The sequence below is a fragment of the Triturus cristatus genome, chromosome 3_2 (assembly GCF_964204655.1).
Source record: "Triturus cristatus chromosome 3_2, aTriCri1.1, whole genome shotgun sequence".
Classification (NCBI taxonomy): Eukaryota; Metazoa; Chordata; class Amphibia; order Caudata; family Salamandridae; genus Triturus; species Triturus cristatus.
In genome coordinates this window covers 200,246,692-200,266,024 of record NC_140584.1, presented here as the reverse complement: position 1 = coordinate 200,266,024, position 19,333 = coordinate 200,246,692, and the positions used below count along the sequence as shown (strand labels likewise).

Below are 19,333 nucleotides of genomic sequence, written 5' to 3'. Positions count from 1 at the left end.
TGGTTGAATCAACCATGTAAGTGAACACCTGTAAGACCAATGAATCGGCGAGAGACCTATAGAAACATGTGAGGAGAACCACCAATGAGCTTGTTAAAAGTCACTTGACAGGCATGAGGCACCATTTCCCTTCGGCAGGCTTCATAAGCACTCTTAAGGACACAGGTGCCTATTTACGAGAATGTCAAGCAGTGCAGTGCAGTGCAGCGCAGCGCAGCAAGTCACCTTGCTGCCCTGCACTGCGTGACAGAAAGGGCAAGAATGCTCCATATTTCAGGCAATACGGCACATTCCTACCTTTTCCCTTGCGCTGGCGTCCTTTTGGCTTTTGGCAGCCTAGCGCCAACGTAGGCACACTTGCACTATGGTGCAAGAGTGCCTACGTTGCATGCAGGATTGTTTTTGTGCAGGCAGGTACACCTGCCTGCACAAAAACAACCCTGGGAGGTATATTCCTCTTTCTATGTGTGATTCAGAATGCTTAAATATATGTTCGAGGCATATGAGCTGCAGATTACACACTTGTGCATAGATCGCCATCTGGTGTTGGGCCCGGATGTTTGCAGTTTGTTTTTCCCTCTTGGAAAGTCTTTGGCAGTCACGAGGTCGGTGACTCCTCCTTTGGATCATATTGCGCATGGGCTTCGGCTCCATCCTCAGATTGTTTTTTTCCGCCATCGGGCTCGGATGTGATCTTCGCGCTCTGGTTCCGAACAGCCTCCAGTTTGACGGTTGACGCGCAATCCTCACCCCAAACCGCGGTATTGTTTCGATCGCGATCTCCCCCCACTCCACGCTCCTTCTCATCGGCACGGACCTTCAGTTCCAGTCGTCGACGGCGGCCTTCGATCCTCTCCAAGCTTCGGTCCTGGCTAATGGAAAGGACTCCATTTAAAAAGTGCCTTCGATGTGGGTCCAAATTCCCCCACACCGATCTCCACGAGGTATGCAATCTCTGCCTCTCCCCTGAACACGAGGCTCGAGACTGTCCGGCGTGCAAGTCCTTCCGGACCAAAAAGACTATTCGGGACCGAAGAGCCAGAAGAACTATGGCGCACTCCTCGACGACGATTCCGGACGACATCTTCGGAGAAGGCATCGACACTCCAGAGCGGTACACCGAAGAGGGCCTCGTCAGTGCTTCCGAGGCCGATGACTCAGATGTGGAGGACATCACCCCGGCGCAGAGGGTCGTGAGTACTGATTTCCCCCCCTCCCCCCCCCCCCACACACCCCTGCCGGCACCGAAAAAGGCTCTGGTCACGCCTTCGGGCTTAGGCAAGACCAAGGACATTGCTTCCAACACCCCACCTTCGGGCCCGGTGAAGAAGCCAAGCAAGCCTTCCGGCGGCTCGGGCTCGAGCCAGCCTATCCCCAGTGCCGATAAACACGCTTCAGCACCGAAAAAGAAGCCGACCACCAAATCGACACCGAGCTCCGCACCGAAGCACTCGGGGTCGAAACCCAGCTCTTCAGCACCAACACCACCTTCGGTGCCGACCAAAGCACACAAGGCCACCGGCACAGACACTTCGAGGCCGAAATCCATCTCGGCGCCGACCAAGCGTCCAGAGGTTCCTAAACCAGGTTCCAAACAACGAACCGGCACGGAAAAGCCTAAAAAGCCAACGGCCCCGACGCCTTCGGCGCCGACGGACAGACCAGCCTCACCGGACTTATTTACACCGGATCCCTTGCAGAAAACACTCACCAAGGATCCAAAAACTGGTCATTTGACACTTTCTTCCAAAAAGAGACATTTGGAGAAGCCTGCTCCACCTCCGCCTCCAAAGAGGAAGGACTCTGCTACCTCTCCGTTCAGAATACCTTCCCCACCTCCTCCACCTTCTCCACCCCAACCTCATCGGTCTCCCACCCCTTCTCCACACGATGATGATCACGGGGACCCATATGATGACATAGGGGATGTCCCCCAGGACCTACCCACAGGGGACCCCACTCCTACAGGATCCCCAGACCCATGGGACGACTACAATATCCCTGATATCCCCAACGTCCCACAAGACGACCTTTACCCCTCCAGGCCATCTCCACCAGAAGACTCATTGGGGTTCCACCATCTACTTCAAAGGGCGGCACACTATCACGGGGTAGACTTGCATACCGACCCCGTGGAGGAAGATTTCCTCCTCGACACATTCGACACCACACATAGGTCTACCTCCATATTACCTATGCTTAAAGGAGTGGTAAAGCATGCGCCAGAAGTTTTTAAGGACCCAGTTAGGGCCAGGGTCATTAACCCGCGCATTGTAAAGAAATACAAAGCTGCCCCCACAGATCCCTCCTACATCAGAGGGCCAGCACCACTAGATTCCCTAGTGGTGTCCACTGCACGCAAAAGGGCAAATTCCCAGGCGTCAGGCGAAGCACCACCACCTGACAAAGAGTCAAAGCTACTGGACGCATCAGGAAAGCGCACTGCGTCACAAGCAGCCAATATGTGGCGTATAGCCAATACGCAAGCGCTATTGGCCAGATATGACAGGGCACATTATGACGAGTTAGAAAGCATAATGCACCACCTCCCTGAAAAACATAAAGCAAGGGCCAACAAACTAATTCAAGAGGGTAAGACTATCACTAACACCTCTATACGCTGTGCCTTAGATGCAGCAGACACAGCTTCCAGGCCCATCAATACCAGCGTCCTCCTCCGTCGCCATGCTTGGCTAAGAATATCAGGGTTTAAACCGGAGGTACAAGCCTCCATCCTTAACCATCCCTTTGACCAGGAACATCTATTTGGACCAAAGGTGGATGAGGCCCTAGAAAAAATGAAGAAGGATACGGATACGGCGAAGTCCATGGGAGCCTTACAGTCACACCCTCCTAGACGCTCCTTTCGCCGCTCTTCCTTTCGAAGTACATCTAGAGGCTACTCCTCAGACACCGCATCCACTTCGTACAAATCCCCCACTCAGTCCACCTTCACGAGGGGTTATCAAAGAGGCGGCTATAGGGGTAACAATAATATAGGCAGAGGCAAAACAAACAACGCCCGCTCTGCCACAACGCCTACCCAATGACTCCCCCCCCCCACCCCCCCCACTCCCCCCAGACCATTCCACTCCGGTCGGGAGCAGACTCCAACATTTCCTTCCCGTCTGGGCTACCATCATCTCAGACAAATGGGTGATACAAATAATTCAATCAGGCTACTGCCTAGAACTAATATCTACCCCCCCAAGCATTCCACCCAGGCAGCGCACAATGTCACAAGAACATTTAATACTCCTAAAGCAGGAGGTAATCTCCCTCCTTCAAAAACAGGCAATAGAACCCGTTCCTGCCAACCAACAAAACATGGGAGTGTACTCCCTATATTTTCTCATACCAAAAAGGAACGAGACTCTGCGGCCCATCCTAGATCTCCGGCCCCTAAACACGTACATACACTCCGACCATTTTCATATGGTAACGCTTCAGCAGGTACTTCCGCTCCTATCCCAAAATGACTTTTTGACCACCTTAGATCTAAAAGACGCGTATTTTCACATTTCGGTGCACAAAGCTCACCGCAAGTACCTCAGATTTGTCGTGGACGGACAACACTTCCAATTCAAGGTGCTCCCGTTCGGAGTCACAACAGCGCCACGGGTATTCACCAAGTGCCTAGCAGTGGTAGCAGCACATTTGCGAAGACAACACATCCACGTCTTCCCATACTTAGACGACTGGCTGATAAAAGCTGGGTCATACCATCAGTGTGTTCAACACACATCTACCACCATCCAATTACTCCACCAGCTGGGCTTCACAGTAAACCACCAGAAGTCCCATCTCCAACCATCCCACATAAAACAGTACCTCGGTGCCACCATAGACACTTCAAGAGCACTAGCCTACCCTAATCCTGCCAGGATTGCAAGCATTCAAGCTCTACGCGCAAAATTCGCACTACAACACTCCCTTCCGGCTCGAGTGTTTATGCAACTGATAGAGCTCCCTGCCTGTTCGTACATGCTTGCCAACCCTCTTCACTACCCGCAACTATCCCCTTACCTTGTCACCCTTCGCCTACTTTCGCAGTAACCCCTACCAAGTTCCGCTGACCCTTGTCCTTCGATCCGAGACGAGGAATATATTACAATATCCTAGCCTATCGGCCACGACTCTCCTTTCATACTAAAAGTAAGTCTCAACATCCCCTCACGCTTAGCGCTTATGTTCCAACCACCTTGGCTCACTTAATTAATTCGTCCCCTCTCCTACTCCAGATATCGTCTCTGATACGACCGCGGCTGCGGTAAGCGTTCTGCTCCCTTTTCGACCGCTACTTTCACTCCTTTTCACTGTAACGTTTCCCGCTCTAAGGCTATCACGATAATAAACAACAGGAGCATAAACCCTTAAACCTCGTTGAGACTGGGGTAATAGTATAAGAAACAACAATGATTCTCAACAGGTATCATTTGAACAAGACAGATAAGTCGTATGTACAAGACATTACTATAGGAATAAGGAAGACTCTGAAAGAATTAGGTAGAAAAAGGTCATGATGTATTAGATCAAAAAAGGTTTTACAAAAATGACATACAATAATGTAAATAAACAAAATAGTAGCTCCAACGTGGGCCAGACAACCGTGGTACACCACACTGCTGGAACTATTTGTAGTGCCGCACCAAAAACTACACCTCTCTCCACACCTCTTAACCCAGAACCATGGAGAGATCTAACACCCGAACCCAGCACAGCTCAACCTTGCGATCTGGCTCCTGAAATCCTAGAATTCGGGTACCTAAATCTTCCCCCTGACTGTATGAACGTCATCAGAGAAGCTAGAAGACCTACCACTAGAGCGTGCTACGCCGCCAAGTGGAAACGTTTTGTTGTCTATTGCCATAACAACACCATCAATCCACTGGACGTGTCCATTCAACACATAATAGGCTACTTACTCCACCTACAAAGGTGCAATCTAGCCTATACGTCCATTCGACTACACCTCGCAGTTATTGCAGCTTACCTACAAAACAGGCAACATCTCTCACTCTTTAGAGTACCTGCCATTAAAGCCTTCATGGAAGGCCTTAAAAGAATAATTCCCCCCAGAGTGCCACCCTCACCTGTGTGGAACTTAAATATCGTAAATGCGAACTACAATTCCTAACATGGAAAAACGCTTTTCTTGTAGCCATCACTTCCCTTAGAAGGGTCAGTGAGATACAAGAACTTACCATTCAAGAACCCTTTCTCCAAATGCACCATAATAAGGTTGCTCTCCGTACCAACCCAAAATTCCTCCCTAAAGTCATTTCTCCCTTTCACCTAAACCAAACAGTAGAACTACCAGTATTTTTCTCGCAACCACAGACCGTTGCAGAAAGGGCTCTTCACACACTGGATGTCAAACGAGCCTTACTCTACTACATTCAGAGAACACAACCTTTCCGTAAGACCAAACAACTGTTTGTTTCTTTCTCTCCACCACACAAAGGTAACCCCATCTCAAAATCGGGGATAGCTAGGTGGATTGTAAAATGCATTCAAATCTGCTACCATAAACCAAAGCGAACGCTATCCATTCCCCCGAAAACCCATTCTACACGAAAAATAGGGGCTTCCATGGCATTCTTAGGGAACATCCCATTAGATGATATCTGCAAAGCAGCTACATGGTCAACACCGCACACTTTCAGCAAACACTACTGTGTAGATGTGCAAACTAAGCAACAAGCTAGTGTGGGCCAGGCTGTACTGAAAACATTATTTCAAACCACTGCAACAGATACGGGTGGTCGCCGCTAACGGTGGGTACTGCTATATAATCTATGCACAAGTGTGTAATCTGCAGCTCATATGCCTCGAACTGAATATGCTACTTACCAGTATGCATCTGTTCTTGGCATGGAGAGCTGCAGATCTACACACGCCCACCCGCCTCCCCGGCTACCTTTATCTGTTCCAGTTTATCTTATTTAGATAGCACACACATGGGCATCTTCACTGTTACTACTACGCTCCATCTTTCCCTGCTGGCGAAAAACAATCTGAGGATGGAGCCGAAGCCCATGCGCAATACGATCCAAAGGAGGAGTCACCGACCTCGTGACTTCCAAAGACTTTCCAAGAGGAAAAACAAACTACCAACATCCGGGCCCAACACCAGATGGCGATCTATGCACAAGTGTGTAGATCTGCAGCTCTACATGCCAAGAACAGATGCATACTGGTAAGTAGCATATTCCTTCTCCTCTTTACGCCTCACCTGAGAAGGCGTATCTTTCTTTTTGGAGCATTCCTAGGTCTGGTAAATTTAGGAATGAGCCAAAAACCATGAGAATTGCGTGAGAACACCCACACATGCCCATGGAACGCCTTCCCTGGGCAGAGTAGGGTAATGCAGGGATTTGCACTGCGTTGCCTTACTCCAGATTTATGGAGCCACACAGGACCACGCAAAGTGGCCATGCATGGTTTCATAAATCTGACTTAAGGTTTGCGTCGCCCCTGCATCATGTTGTGTGGTACAAGAGCGATGCAAACCACCTGGTATATAGGCCCCTCAGTCTCATTCTAGTGAGCGCTATGTAAAAAATATTTGAACCTACAACCTCCTATAAAATGGAGCTTCTCTCCAGGAAGACATCCTTTCTGGTGCGTGTAACTTTAGCCAGGTGGAGCTTCAGGTTGCATGTGCTTAGAAGCCTACCACAGGATCCATTGGGACACTGTGATCCAGAATCTTATTCTATCCTTTACCTTGAAGTAATGACGGATTTTTAGTTCAAAGACATTTTTCTCCCTAACTTCTTTACGCATCCACATACCCTCTCGGCCATGGAGATGCTGAACTGGGAAGTCAGGAGTTTCTTTATTATGATAGAAGCTAAATTCTGTAGACCTACTCTTTGTCAATCTTTTACCAATCATGCTGGCTGAGCGACAGAAGGCAAAGATTGTTGGCGTGGTTGTTATCTCCTATGCTCCTCTGTGTAAAGCATTGATCCTCCATTTATCACACACCAGAGCTAAGGTGGCTATGGTGCCGTTATATAGAGACATAGATAAGGTGGCTACATGGGCAACAGCAAATGCATCATGCAGCCACTGTGCTCTAAAGCAGTGGTTATTGACCTGTGGTCGACAATCCCTTGGTCCACTAGGCCTATTCCGGGAGTCTGCAACTCTTTTACAAAATTAAATGATATTAAAATTAATAAAATACATACAAATGAAGCAAAATCAAAAATGTGAAAACATTCTATATTTTATTGCCAATTAAACAAAATATTTCAATATCTGAGCATTTGTTTGGTGTGTACTTGTTTTTATATTGTTGTGTAGTTTGTTTAAGGTTCAAATCATAGAAATTGACCAGGTCGGGGGTCCCTGGCTGCCAATAATTCCTCAAATAGGTCCTTAGATTTCAGTGAATCAGTGGGCGTCCAGAGAAGTCAAAAGGTTAAGAACCGCTGCTCTAAAGGCTTTCGTCCAGAATAATGCATCAGTTGGCCATGAAGTTCTCCATAACTTGTGTATCTAGACTGCTGACCCAAGTTGCTTTCTACTCTGTATTCTATGGTCAGTGCTGTGTAATGTAGCCACAAGTTGAGAATGTGACAGAGCCAGGTTGTAGGAATAGGAAAGGTTACCTTCAGCGTGCCTAATTTGCTCCTGACCCATTGGCTGTTGCCTTTATCACCACCCTCCCTCTGAAACCAAAGCATACACTGATTGGCTTCTTAAGAAGGGCACGAAAATACGTGCATGGTGCTGAGCACACAAATCTGTTTAACAGCGTTGGAAATATTGTCTAGTGACGCCATTAAATCGTGTGGTACCGACCAGTTGATAATTAGAAATAGTCTTCTCACCCAGAGTAGCAGAGTCTCCATAAAAGTATCTTAATCCTAATCCCTTTAATGTTACTCTTTACCAACCTCCTTCGTGTAACATAAAGGCAGGTTCAGTGGGGTATATTTCATGGCCAGAGATGTAGCATAAGAACAAAAAAACGCTTTGTTCTACTTGTATGAATAAATCACATTTTTTTGTATTTATTTTAGTCAATTGAGGAACTAGAGAAAGAGATGTTAAATGGACAAAAGCTTCAAGGCCCACAAGCTTCGGCAGAAGTCTATAAAATTCTAAAACAGAAAAACCTGTCTGAAAAGTAAGTAGTATTTTCCTTTCTAACTTTTGAATGATTTATATTCTGTCAGTTGTTTTTTAAACGTTTGCCTTGTGAATGTTTCCTATTTTAAATGAGTGATGAGGACAGGCGCGGTGCATCCATTAGGGCGTTGGGGCGTAGCCCCCCCGCCCGCAGCGTCGGCGACGGCGTCTTTGAATTTAAGTAATCAGTTTACTTAAGTTCATCAAAGAGGAGATCTGACAATCATGTCAGTCAGAATGACAACGGACCGCCCACCCGGGGGTGGGCGGTCCGTCGTCATGTTGACTGACATGATTGTCAGACAGACCAGGCAGGAGCAACAGGCAGCAGCACAAGTGCGCATGATTGGGGAAGGGGAGCGAATTTTCGCTCCGTGCCCAGCCATGCGCACTTGTGTCTGCTCTGGCTGGCGCATGCCCATTAGGAGACCGAGGGTTGAGCAAAGGCTCAAACCTCGATCCCCTAATGGGCAGGCGGGCGAGCAGTAACCCGTGCCCTCGCCAATCCTGGCGCTGCTAGCAGCGCCAGGATTGGCTGACTCAGCCAGACAGCCAATGAGAGCCTGAGAGGGGCTGTACAGTAGGCGCCATTCCAACGGATGACCCGAGGCGGTGCGGACGTGCTCAGGAGTCCTCAGCTCAGGTAGGATAACTAGTTTTTTAAAATTTATTTTAACACCCCCGCGCGATACCCCCCCCTGCAATAACCCACTTCCCCGCGCGACACATACACCCCCCCCTCCGCGAGCCGCAACTGAAACGAAACACAAAAATCGGTCCTAAACAAGGGGTTGTGTATTTTTTTTTCTTAGTATTGTATTACAGCGTGTGTGTATACTCAAGTTGGGGGAACTTCATGATACTTCGGAAGTAGGCACAAACGCCTCGTGCAAAGGCATTTCCCCCAACCCCTATAACAAATATTTGACAGCTATGGGCAGGCGTCCAGGAGATACCGAGTGTCCTCGGAGACACAACCCTACCCAGGGATCCAACATGTTGGGTACAAACTAGGGACATACTAGAATGACATGTCATCTGCTGTTGAAAGGAAGTGTACGTAACACGAGAAACTGTGATATATAGACTTGGAGGGTTTACTGCAAGAAAGTGTTACACTGTGTTGCCCGTTTTATAGGTACTTGCTTAGTTTAGTTACCGGGTGCCTGTGTCCCAATTGCTAGTCAACAGCACAGTCAGTCGCTATAAGTAGTCTTCTCTGCACAAAAGGTTACTGTGTACGACCAACTATAAAGCGACCCGTCAATGTGAAGTGTCAATAAATAAACAGAAAAACAATCTGGCTGTAAGAGCACAAAGATCAAAACGGTGGTCCCGAAAACGGATGTAGATAACCGTTTTATTAGCCTACTAAACCAGTTGCCCAGTGTCACCTGAACTCCAGTGAAAGCAAAGGAGCTTTGAAAACGTAAGCCTGACTGAGCACACGTCTTGAATGAATAAGTAGGCAATTCTAGTCAATTCTATCCTGTCTGCCACAGCAATCTCCCACCTGAAAAGAGTGTAGAAGAAGCATATATTCTTTTAAAATGTGATGTGAGGCCGGGCACACATCACAAGCCTATCCTGTTTCATGTGTATGACGTGCAGGGCTTAAAAAGTCGATCGTACGACAATGGAGGAGTCAGACTGCTACCATGGAGCAAGCATGTTCCCCCGCTTGCATTCAGCACACATGCTACGTGACAACAGACATTTAAAAGCTGAAAGATAACACAAGCTACCGGCATTTGGCATACAATTAAACCTCTTAATTAGCATTACATGCTAGTCATTGCTCAGAAATGGAACCACTATGGTATAGCGTGATATAATCAACACATTATAAGCACAGAGGTAAAGGGGGAGTGCACGCGACAGACATTTTTCAAAGTTTAGTCACATTTTTAAGAATTATTCTCTGTAGGAAACATACAGGCATGCAGGCGGTTAATGAGGGCTTGTAGTTATATGGGCAGGCACACACTTATGTATTTATTATATATTTTAATGTATTGCACTGGACGGACTCATCAAATGCATACAATTAGTGCCATAGGGTTATTGTTTACTGCGCTATGCTGCTACTGAGAATGTGCAGCTCACACCGTGGCGTCATGCGTAGTCCTGTGGCATTTATGGCTGCAGGACTTCATCGTGCGCAATAATTTGCAAGTTAAAATATAGGTTTGGAAAGTGATGTTGAGGTGTTGTTTAGTGGCTAAGCTATTAACTTTAAAGCCTGGGACCCTGGGTTCTGATGCCAGCTTCAAGAACTAAATAAAAATCCTGGGATTCTGGGAAAATCATTTACGCTCCCTGTGCCCGATATAAATATATTCGAAACTTAATATGATTGTAATTATGTACCATAATGGTGTGCAACATCCACATGACGCAGTAGATCTTTTGTTTTCCCTTACCCCCAGATGTACACACTACGTGAACATAATGTGCGCGGGCATGGCGCATTAAAGTTTGTCAGCTGCATTACCTCAACAGGTGTGGGGCCTGTTGGAGGAAATTTGCTGATAATTGTCCCATATGATTTAGTGGCTGACTTGGCAAAAGTGAAAGATTTAAAAATGCTAGTTTAACTCTATGAATGGCTTTGGCAAAAAAAAGTTTGTTAGTCTCTATGGATGGATTCATGCTTTGCCTGCCTTATCTCAAGCATGCTGAAATTCTCTCTCACCACTCATGTTGATTTTAATTTGCAATATTTCCCACTGCACTCCTGCATTTTGTTTGAACATTGCTGCCTAACTTACAAGTACTTGTTATACATTAGCCTGTTGAATAGGTTTTAAATCTGGCAGGTGGCCATAGTGACCAGAAGCAAGACTGGCCCTTCCAAAATACAACATCCTCATGTCTCAGCCATGCTTTTTCTGATGTTGCCCCTGGTATTAAAATAATACTCCACTACAAATCGGACGCTTCCTTCACTTCAATACATTTGAAGGGCTTTATTGGGCACCTGTTGTATTGGTCTTTTTTGCAGATGATTTGGGGTGTCTGGTGACCTTCTTATTGCTTCCATGTTTTCTTTGTTCTTTTATTCATCTGTTTTACCTGTATGGAAATCCTTTTTGTGGATTTTGCTAATTTCTTTGATCTCTTTGGCACTCAGTCACACTTAGTGAACCTACTCTACTTTCTAGAGCAGGCATCAGCAACCGATATGGCGATTACTGTTGTCGTGTGCACCTATTATAAGCAAGATTGAGCTTTTTTCTCCGTATAATTTGTAATTTTGCCTTGTAATTGTGTTTTTCAGGCTGGTTTTTAGATTTTTAGATATGCAATGATGTATAGTGAGCCATATGTTTAACCTGTAAGGCAGGTGCAAGGGATGTATTATGTTTTGTGAAATTGACCTGTTTTATTCAAGTGGCCTGTTCCAGATCATAAACGTTCAGGCATGCAAAAAAAAATGAATTTAACCGAGATCTGTGACTGGGGGTGAATGTTTGATCTGTTCAGCATGAAGACTGAAGGTGGGGAGCTGGTTTCTGGCGTGTTAAACATTTAATACTCCACAGTATTTGGTTTCCAGTTCCCTGGGCCAGGCAGGTATGCCCGTTAAACATGTGGGTGCTGCTGAGCTCATGTCCTGAGCTGGGAAGCTTATGTTCAAGGCTATTTTTCAGCACCTTGATCCTTTTTCATGTTTTTCTTCTTTCTATATTGCAGTCTTGGTATAGCACTGTGGCTCATAAAAAAATGCTTCCTTTGATATTACTCAGCAATGCATTGTATCTCGAAGTCTCTTATGAAGCTCTGTGGTTATACTGAATAAGCATCTACCTATGTTATATGACATCTCTTTATTAATGTAATAACTGCACTTTCACAATTGCTTTATTAACATTCTTGCTTTCTCAAATTTGCTTGAAAATGCACCATTTCTCTTCTCTTTTTTCAAAATTTTCGCGGGGGGAGAACCCCCCCGAACCCTCCTTATAGGGGTTCGGGCTCGCTCGCTACGCTCGCTCGCAACGGTGAAGTATACCAATCAGTGTACGCCCCACCACTTTCAAATTTCACCAGCCGCCCCTGGATGAGGACGAGCATTAGAGTGGTCTGTTTTCATAGGCACACTGCCAGATGTACGAAGGTCGTGTCGCAAATACACTTTTACACACCAGGCCTTAGGTATATTCAAGGAAGCCACACCAGCAAAAGTCACATAATGAGCTAGAAGGAGTTGCAGATTTTCAAAGAATCCTACATGTGTTTAGCATGACGCAGAATGACGTTTCTCTGCACCTCTTGACACATATATCCTACGCCATAAGGCAATGCAAGTCACAACATGGCGCAAACATCTGTTCTGGAGGTGAAAACTGAAAGCTTTATTTCAGTCGCACAACAAAAATATCATAGTTCAAAAAAATGAGTTGGTTAGAATTTGCGGTAGAAGACAATACGGCTCGTTTGCCACCTTTATTCACACTTGTTCCTATATTCTGTTCCGTATCTCAAAGTACCTTTCTCTCTTCCATCATTTTTATTTCTCCTCCTTGTTCTTCCTCCTACTGCTTCCGTCTATTGCTTGTTCTGCTTTGTACATTTTTAGGTCTCACCTAGGGATGCAGCGCATGCGCTGCTCGCCTTGGCAAGACCTATAGTCGTCAGTTTTGCTAGTGAAGGGGGACAGATGGCACGCGCCCGGACAGGCGACGTGCACAGCGTCTCGCGTCTCTTCCACCTTGTTTTTCTTCTTCATTCCAGGTGATGTGCAACAGCCTGTGGCAGCGATCACCAAGGCAGGGGAGCCGGTATCTTCTCTCCACCACCGCCACCAATGAGGCACAGGCCGTCCCCACAGACCGCCACTTGAAATGACATGCTTTCCTGTAACATTCAGCCCACCATGCGCGCTTTCATTTTCCAAGCAGCCCGTGGCAGTCGAGGTCTTTTACAAGACTTTCCCTTGAACTCGTTTGGTGCATGCTTTATATTTTATGATAAAAGGGAGTGTCCAACCTTTCGGGAGTAGTAATTCTTGCAGGATAGCCTGGGGTGCCAGCCGCTGTTGTGCCTAATACCGTTTGTTGAACCATATGCTCCCCCAAGTTAATCACCAGACGCTTCTGAATGCACCCCCTTACCCCACCACACCAGCTAAAAGATAAATCACAAGTCGAGGCCCGTACTTATATTACTCAACACCAGTTGGTCCGGCAACATGCCTTAGTGTGATCTAAAGCAGTTGATGCGGTATTTGTAAACAAACGCGTAGAAAAAGACCCTGTGACTGTTATACAATGAGGGATGGAGAGACTAACTTATTTCTAAGCAGACTGCAGCCATGTACACTACATTCAGCTTGTATTGTGCTGTATCCCAAAGTAACTTTAATAAAATCGTTCTTATTTCTAGTACTTTTTCCTTAACTTTATTTCAGTTGCATTTTCTTTCCTGTACGTGAACGAAACGTTATGGAAAGAAAATACAACTGATGTTCAGGAAAATATACAAAAGACATTTTTATGGAAGCCTGTCAGGTCCTGCCCTTTTTTTGGGACGCCAATTCCTAGAAATGCTGCTGCTTGAGGCATGCGTGGCCAACTCTTGGTAGTGCTCTCTCTCTACATCCTGCTATCACAAACAGTGACGCCAAGGGTCGTAAATGTTTTCTGAAATTTACACCAACTAACAGCATTTTAAAAAGTGTTAAACGCCAGGCTTCTGGGGCTTGGATGTAGATTGAACTACTGCATGGCACAATGCAGAAGTGGCATGTTTCCAAACCGGTGGGGCGTAAAGTTCACTAACTTGTCTTTATATACCTATTTTCCTTTTACATATTTTTCCACCCACAACCCGCTTTTGTGTACTTTTTTAAATATATTTATTAGAAGCAAAGTCCATTAGTCAGTCTTTAAAAGAAGTTTTACCCCTTAAATCCAAATGATCTACTCTGTAAAGCAGTGTGGCCGATGAATGTCCAGTGACTATATTAACACGGCTTTTCACTTCCACTGTTTCCATCTGTTTTCAGTAATTCTGATCAATCGCTAGTTAGTCATTTCTAGTAGTTGTTAATGCCTCTCAGGACAAGTTTTTAGGTGTTAATTCTCTAAAGCGCCAATAGTGTATTGTGGTTTTCATGATTGGGCCAGGAATGTTATAAGTGCTAGTTGACAGTACTGTGGAGCAACAAACGTTGACGTTAACTCCCATAAAATATTGGAAGGACAGTTATAAAGATACAGGTTTATCTTCGGGGAAAATTTTACCACTATCGCATTTTGAAATTTATTGAAATAATCTATCACAGATGAAAATTGAAACTTGCCTTTTTGTGAAGCAGTTTGCTTTTTCTTATTCAATTTTGGCAAATTTCAAGTAATTTTTTTTCATTTATGTAACACATCACAAATTAAATTATTTATTGACACTTACTTTGGCCTTATCCCCCCGTTGACCCTGCTCTAATCACAAAGTTTAAAGATTGGTCAGGCCATCAGCAGATCCACCATCATTTCCCCTGCTCTTTTCATATGCGTGGTGGAATTTTCCACCTGCAATAGCAGAGGACTGCTCCCACACCAGATCACCGGAGGTCTGGGACAGACTATCTTACCTCTAGGTTGCAGGTGACCGGCTGCTGGGCCTCTCCCCTAGTTACCTCATTTACGTTGCCTTGTCTCCCTACTTACTGCTGCGATGGGGAAAACCGATGCCAGACAGGCTACCTTTTTTTGATGCTAGAAGAACACCCTGCCGCACATACTCGGCGGCAGACGGCAGTCACTCTGGTATGGCAGAACAAATGGAGGGGGCTGACTCCGCTATGGTGCTTCTCCAGGAACTCAAGACCAGTCTCCAATCAGGTGATGCTAAGATTGACAACTTGACAGCGAGACTAGATGGCCTGATGAATCGGATTGATCACCACCTGACTAGGATAGATGGTGCAGAAAGGAGGATCTCCGACCTAGAGGACAACCTAACTGAAACAAAATCCAAACTGGCCCTTTGGAGAAATTGACCCTAGCCATGAAAGTAAAGAATGAGGATTGGACGGTCCGGTCATACAGAAAAAATATTCGGGTAGCTGGTATAGCAGAGTGCACGCCCATGGGGAGGAGGGCCACGTTTGTGGAATCCTTTGTGAATGACCTGTTGGGCCACAACAGCTTGTCAGCAATGTTCCTGGTGGAGCAGGCGCTCCGATCGTTGAGCTCCAAATCCCCTCCAGGCTCCATGCTGAGACATATAATTGCACATGTTTTGAACTATCAAGACCGGGACACCATTCTCTAGCTTGCTTGAGAGAAGTGCCCGCTGTGGTACCAAGGCTCACAGATTTCTATCTTCCCGGACATTTACAGTTGCCATACAAGAGGCGCATTAAACGTACACTACTCCACTGTAATGTGAAATTTGCTCTGATATACCCTGCCTGGCTTCATTCACCTCAGCGGAGGAGGCTACTAAATTTAGCAAGTCACTTAGATCCGATCGGAAATCTCCGAGATCAACCTCCCGTTTCATTACCACCATCGGCATGCGGCAACCTAGGCTGCTGACAAGGGACTGCGGTGGCCCATATGGATGCTATGTCACTATTTGGACTATGTTGCTCCCGCTACATCACTCTCCTCCCCATCTTTTCCACATGCTGGATGACAACAGGATATTAGGGGGAAGTATTTTGTATTGCTCACAGCCCCGGTCTTTTCGCCACACCCTGGATAATAAATACTCACTGAGCCATGGTGAGACTCATCGGTTCATACTGAACACTGTAATTCATGTCTGTACAATGTGTGTGTCGCGGGGCCCTGCTAAGCCCCATAGTGTGAATCACTAAATTGATTTATTTTTCTTCTTACACCGTTTCTGAAGTTGTTTGTTGCTTAGCTTACTTAAGGACTATGAAGGTTATGTTGTAGTGGAGGTGGGCAACTGATTGTTTGGTAGTCAGCACGGCTGGGGTGTTTTCAGCCTGGATTTTTGTAAATTTTGAGGTATAGTGTATATGAACCGTTGGTGTAATGCAGTACTAGACGGTCGTATCAGAAACACAGGCTGCATAATATTGCCACAATGCACAAAGATGGTGTCTCTATATCCTGGAACATTAGGAGCTGAATGATCATGCAAGACTCACCAAATACTCGCTTATCTAGATTGTCACTCTTTTGAAATTGATTCCTACAGGACACCCACCTCGACCCCATTATGAGTTTGCTTGCAAATGGGGTTCTCAATGTTTTTTCTCTTTGCATAGCTCATACTCAAGAGGGGCCTATATCTTGTTTCGCCCACTTGGTTAACTTTCACTTACACCATTTACTTGCGGATGTGCAGGGGCGGTTTTTTGTCCTGTTAGGTTCCCTTGGATAAGTTAAGTTGGCACTTGTCAATATATATGCACCGAATATTGCTTCACCTTATTATTTTATTTCTTCGAAAACCTTGTTATTCTGTGGCACTTCGAAATTGATACCATAGTGTGGGAAGGGGACTTCAATCTGGTGCTAAACACAGAGCTTAATAGTACAGGTGTTCGATGCGCTCATCCCCGAGCTCCTTGCTTTATCCTTGAGGAGGGTTTTGAGGCGTCAATTACACCCCTTCCATAGAGACTATACTCATCACTCCATTCCTCTTCCTAAAAAGACTATTGGTTATCCACACCTGACATGAGGGCTTCGTCCACAGATGTTGCATATCTACCTCGTACTCTTTCTGACCATTCTCCTGTTAAATTATAGCCGTTTCTCCTGTGCTCATGCCTGTTTAGACCATGCTGGTGCTTACCCAGAGACACTTTTAGACCAGGTCTAACGGGACGAATTGCGTACTGCCATTCTGGAATATTTTAAGTATAATAAAAGCAGAGTTGAGAAGTATGCCATGCTTTAGGAGGCTTTCAAGGCTTGCATTAGAGGGGTAGCAATTGCCAAACATAAGGGTATTCTCAAAGACATATGAATACATTTGACCATGCTGGAGCGTTAGCTCAAGTATATCGAGACCCAGGCCACATCTGCCCCGACTCGAGATACTTTGGGGTGCCAGCATTGGTTGCTACAGGACTAACAAAACCTAGCGGAATAAGCGGTTCATGTTTTTGGGCAAAAATGCACTACTGCCCCCCATTTGGCGAGTAGGAGCGGCCCAGTAAGACATTGTCTTGGTTACTGCACTGCAACAGGGGAACATTCATACTATTACATCTAGTAATGGCAACGTCGCTAGTGGACAACGACAAAATCCTGACACATATTATGAGCGCCTATGTGAGACGCGACTCAGTGACCGATACAAATATACCAACTTACCTTGATGAGGTAGTTCTGATCTGGTTAGAACATGGCCTTCAGCAATTTCTACGCCACGCGATCTCGGTGGAGGAAATAGTTACCGCCATAGATGCTTTTCCAGGAGGCAAAGCCCTGGACTGCGACAGCTTGTGTATTGATTTTTACAAAGATTTCAAATATATATTAGCAGCCCATCTCATGGAAGTCTACATGGCAGTGCTTGTTGACAGTACTCTAACCCCAGCCTTGCGCCGAGCCATCATCTCTGTCCTTCTTAAACCTGGTCGGGATGCTGCTTGCTGCACCTTCTATAGACTCCTTTTGCTTTGAAACTGTGATAATAAAATTCTTGCAACAGTAATAGTGACTAAGCTATCTTTCATGCTTGACAAGATGGTATCTCCAGTGCAGGTCAGATTTGTCCTGCATCACTCCACCTCCATTAACCTCTGTGCGGTGTTTACTGTCTTACACCAACTTAAACCGAGCTTGCAGCAGCCATATTATTATTGTATATAGAGAAGGCATTTGATTCCTTGGACTGGCTGTTCCTGATGGAGGAGCTTTGGTGTATCAGGCTCCCGAACGGCTTTCAGGTCCTTATCAGTTTAATTTACGCTAACCCTACTGCCAGGGTCACAATCAAAGACCTCCTATCAGCACCCTTTCAGATACCCAGAGATACGTGGCAGGGTTGCCCCTGTTGCCATTATTATTTATTCTAACAGCCATGGACCATTTAGCCTGCCTTCTCGAAGAGCGACATATGCAGAGAGGACTGTGTTTCTGCTACGGTGCACACTTGCTATCAATGTACATGGATGACATACTGCTCTTTGTAAGCCACCCGGATGTTACTGTGTCCTCACTGATTAGATAAATTATCAGGTTTGGCAGACAATCCGGTGTCACCATTAACGGGGACACAATGTACATGCTTCCGCTACAAGAGTGAGCCCAGAGAGGTAGAGTTTATAGTTCATTTAAATTATGGCCCAGCCATAGACACTGTACAGCGTCAACTGACCACATGGGTTAAGCTTCCTTTGTACTTGGCAGGGAGGGTGGCCCTGATCAAAATAGTAGTCCTACCTAAGTTTCTTTACCTATTCTAAAATATTACCATCCCCCTAAATATTTTAGTTTGAGGCATTTGTGATGTAGATACACATGCTTTGCATACTCCTGCCACCTAGTGTTGGGTTCAGATGTATGCCAGTTGTTTTTCTTCGAAGAAGTCTTTTCCGGTCACGAGGTAAGGTGACTCCTCCTTTCGGTGATATTGCGCATGGGCATTGACTCCATTGTTAGACTGTTTTCTTTCCGCCAGCGGGTTCTGACAGTAATTGTGGCGCTCCAGTTCTAAACCGTCCTTCGGGTTCCCCTTGGTGTGCAATCCACTGTACCCTCGTTGGTATTGTTCTCATACGCGTTTCACTATTCTCTGTGTATTGGCTAAATCGGAAAACTCTCCATCTTCGATCGAGAAGACATCATGGGCTGCCTTCAGGTCTAGCCCCATCTGTTGACTTCCACTCTGTTCACTATTAGCCAGTTTTCTGCTGATGGAATGGACTACGTTTCAATTCTGTCCTCTGTGCCACTCCAAGTACCCACGCACTGACCTGCATAAAGTCTGCAACTTATGCCTCTCTCCGGAGCACAAAGAAGAGGATTGTGCTCCGATCGAAAAAGACTTTGTCGGATCGTCGGGCTCAACAAAAAGACATGCAGCAACAAAACATTGAACACACTCCGGATATCTTCGGGGAAGACGCCGAACACGAAGAGATGGAGGCGTCCACGGCAGAAAAGGAGGAGATCTTCTCTATCCAAGAATCGGACTCCGAGCTGGAAATCGAGTTAGAGTCCGAAAACGTTACACCAGGACAGGGTGCCGT

The 19,333-nt window shown here is 45.9% G+C and overlaps 1 protein-coding gene across 1 annotated transcript in view; it reads left to right on the top strand.

The window, feature by feature from the left end:
- The window catches only part of LOC146857015 (glycerol-3-phosphate dehydrogenase 1-like protein), a 186,766-nt gene that overhangs the window by 154,206 nt on the left and 13,227 nt on the right, over window positions 1-19,333 (top strand). Inside the window, exon 7 of the mRNA XM_085647502.1 lies at window positions 8,037-8,143. Within this exon, the coding sequence (XP_085503628.1) occupies window positions 8,037-8,143 (107 nt within the window). The remainder of the gene's footprint in view (window positions 1-8,036; window positions 8,144-19,333) is intronic.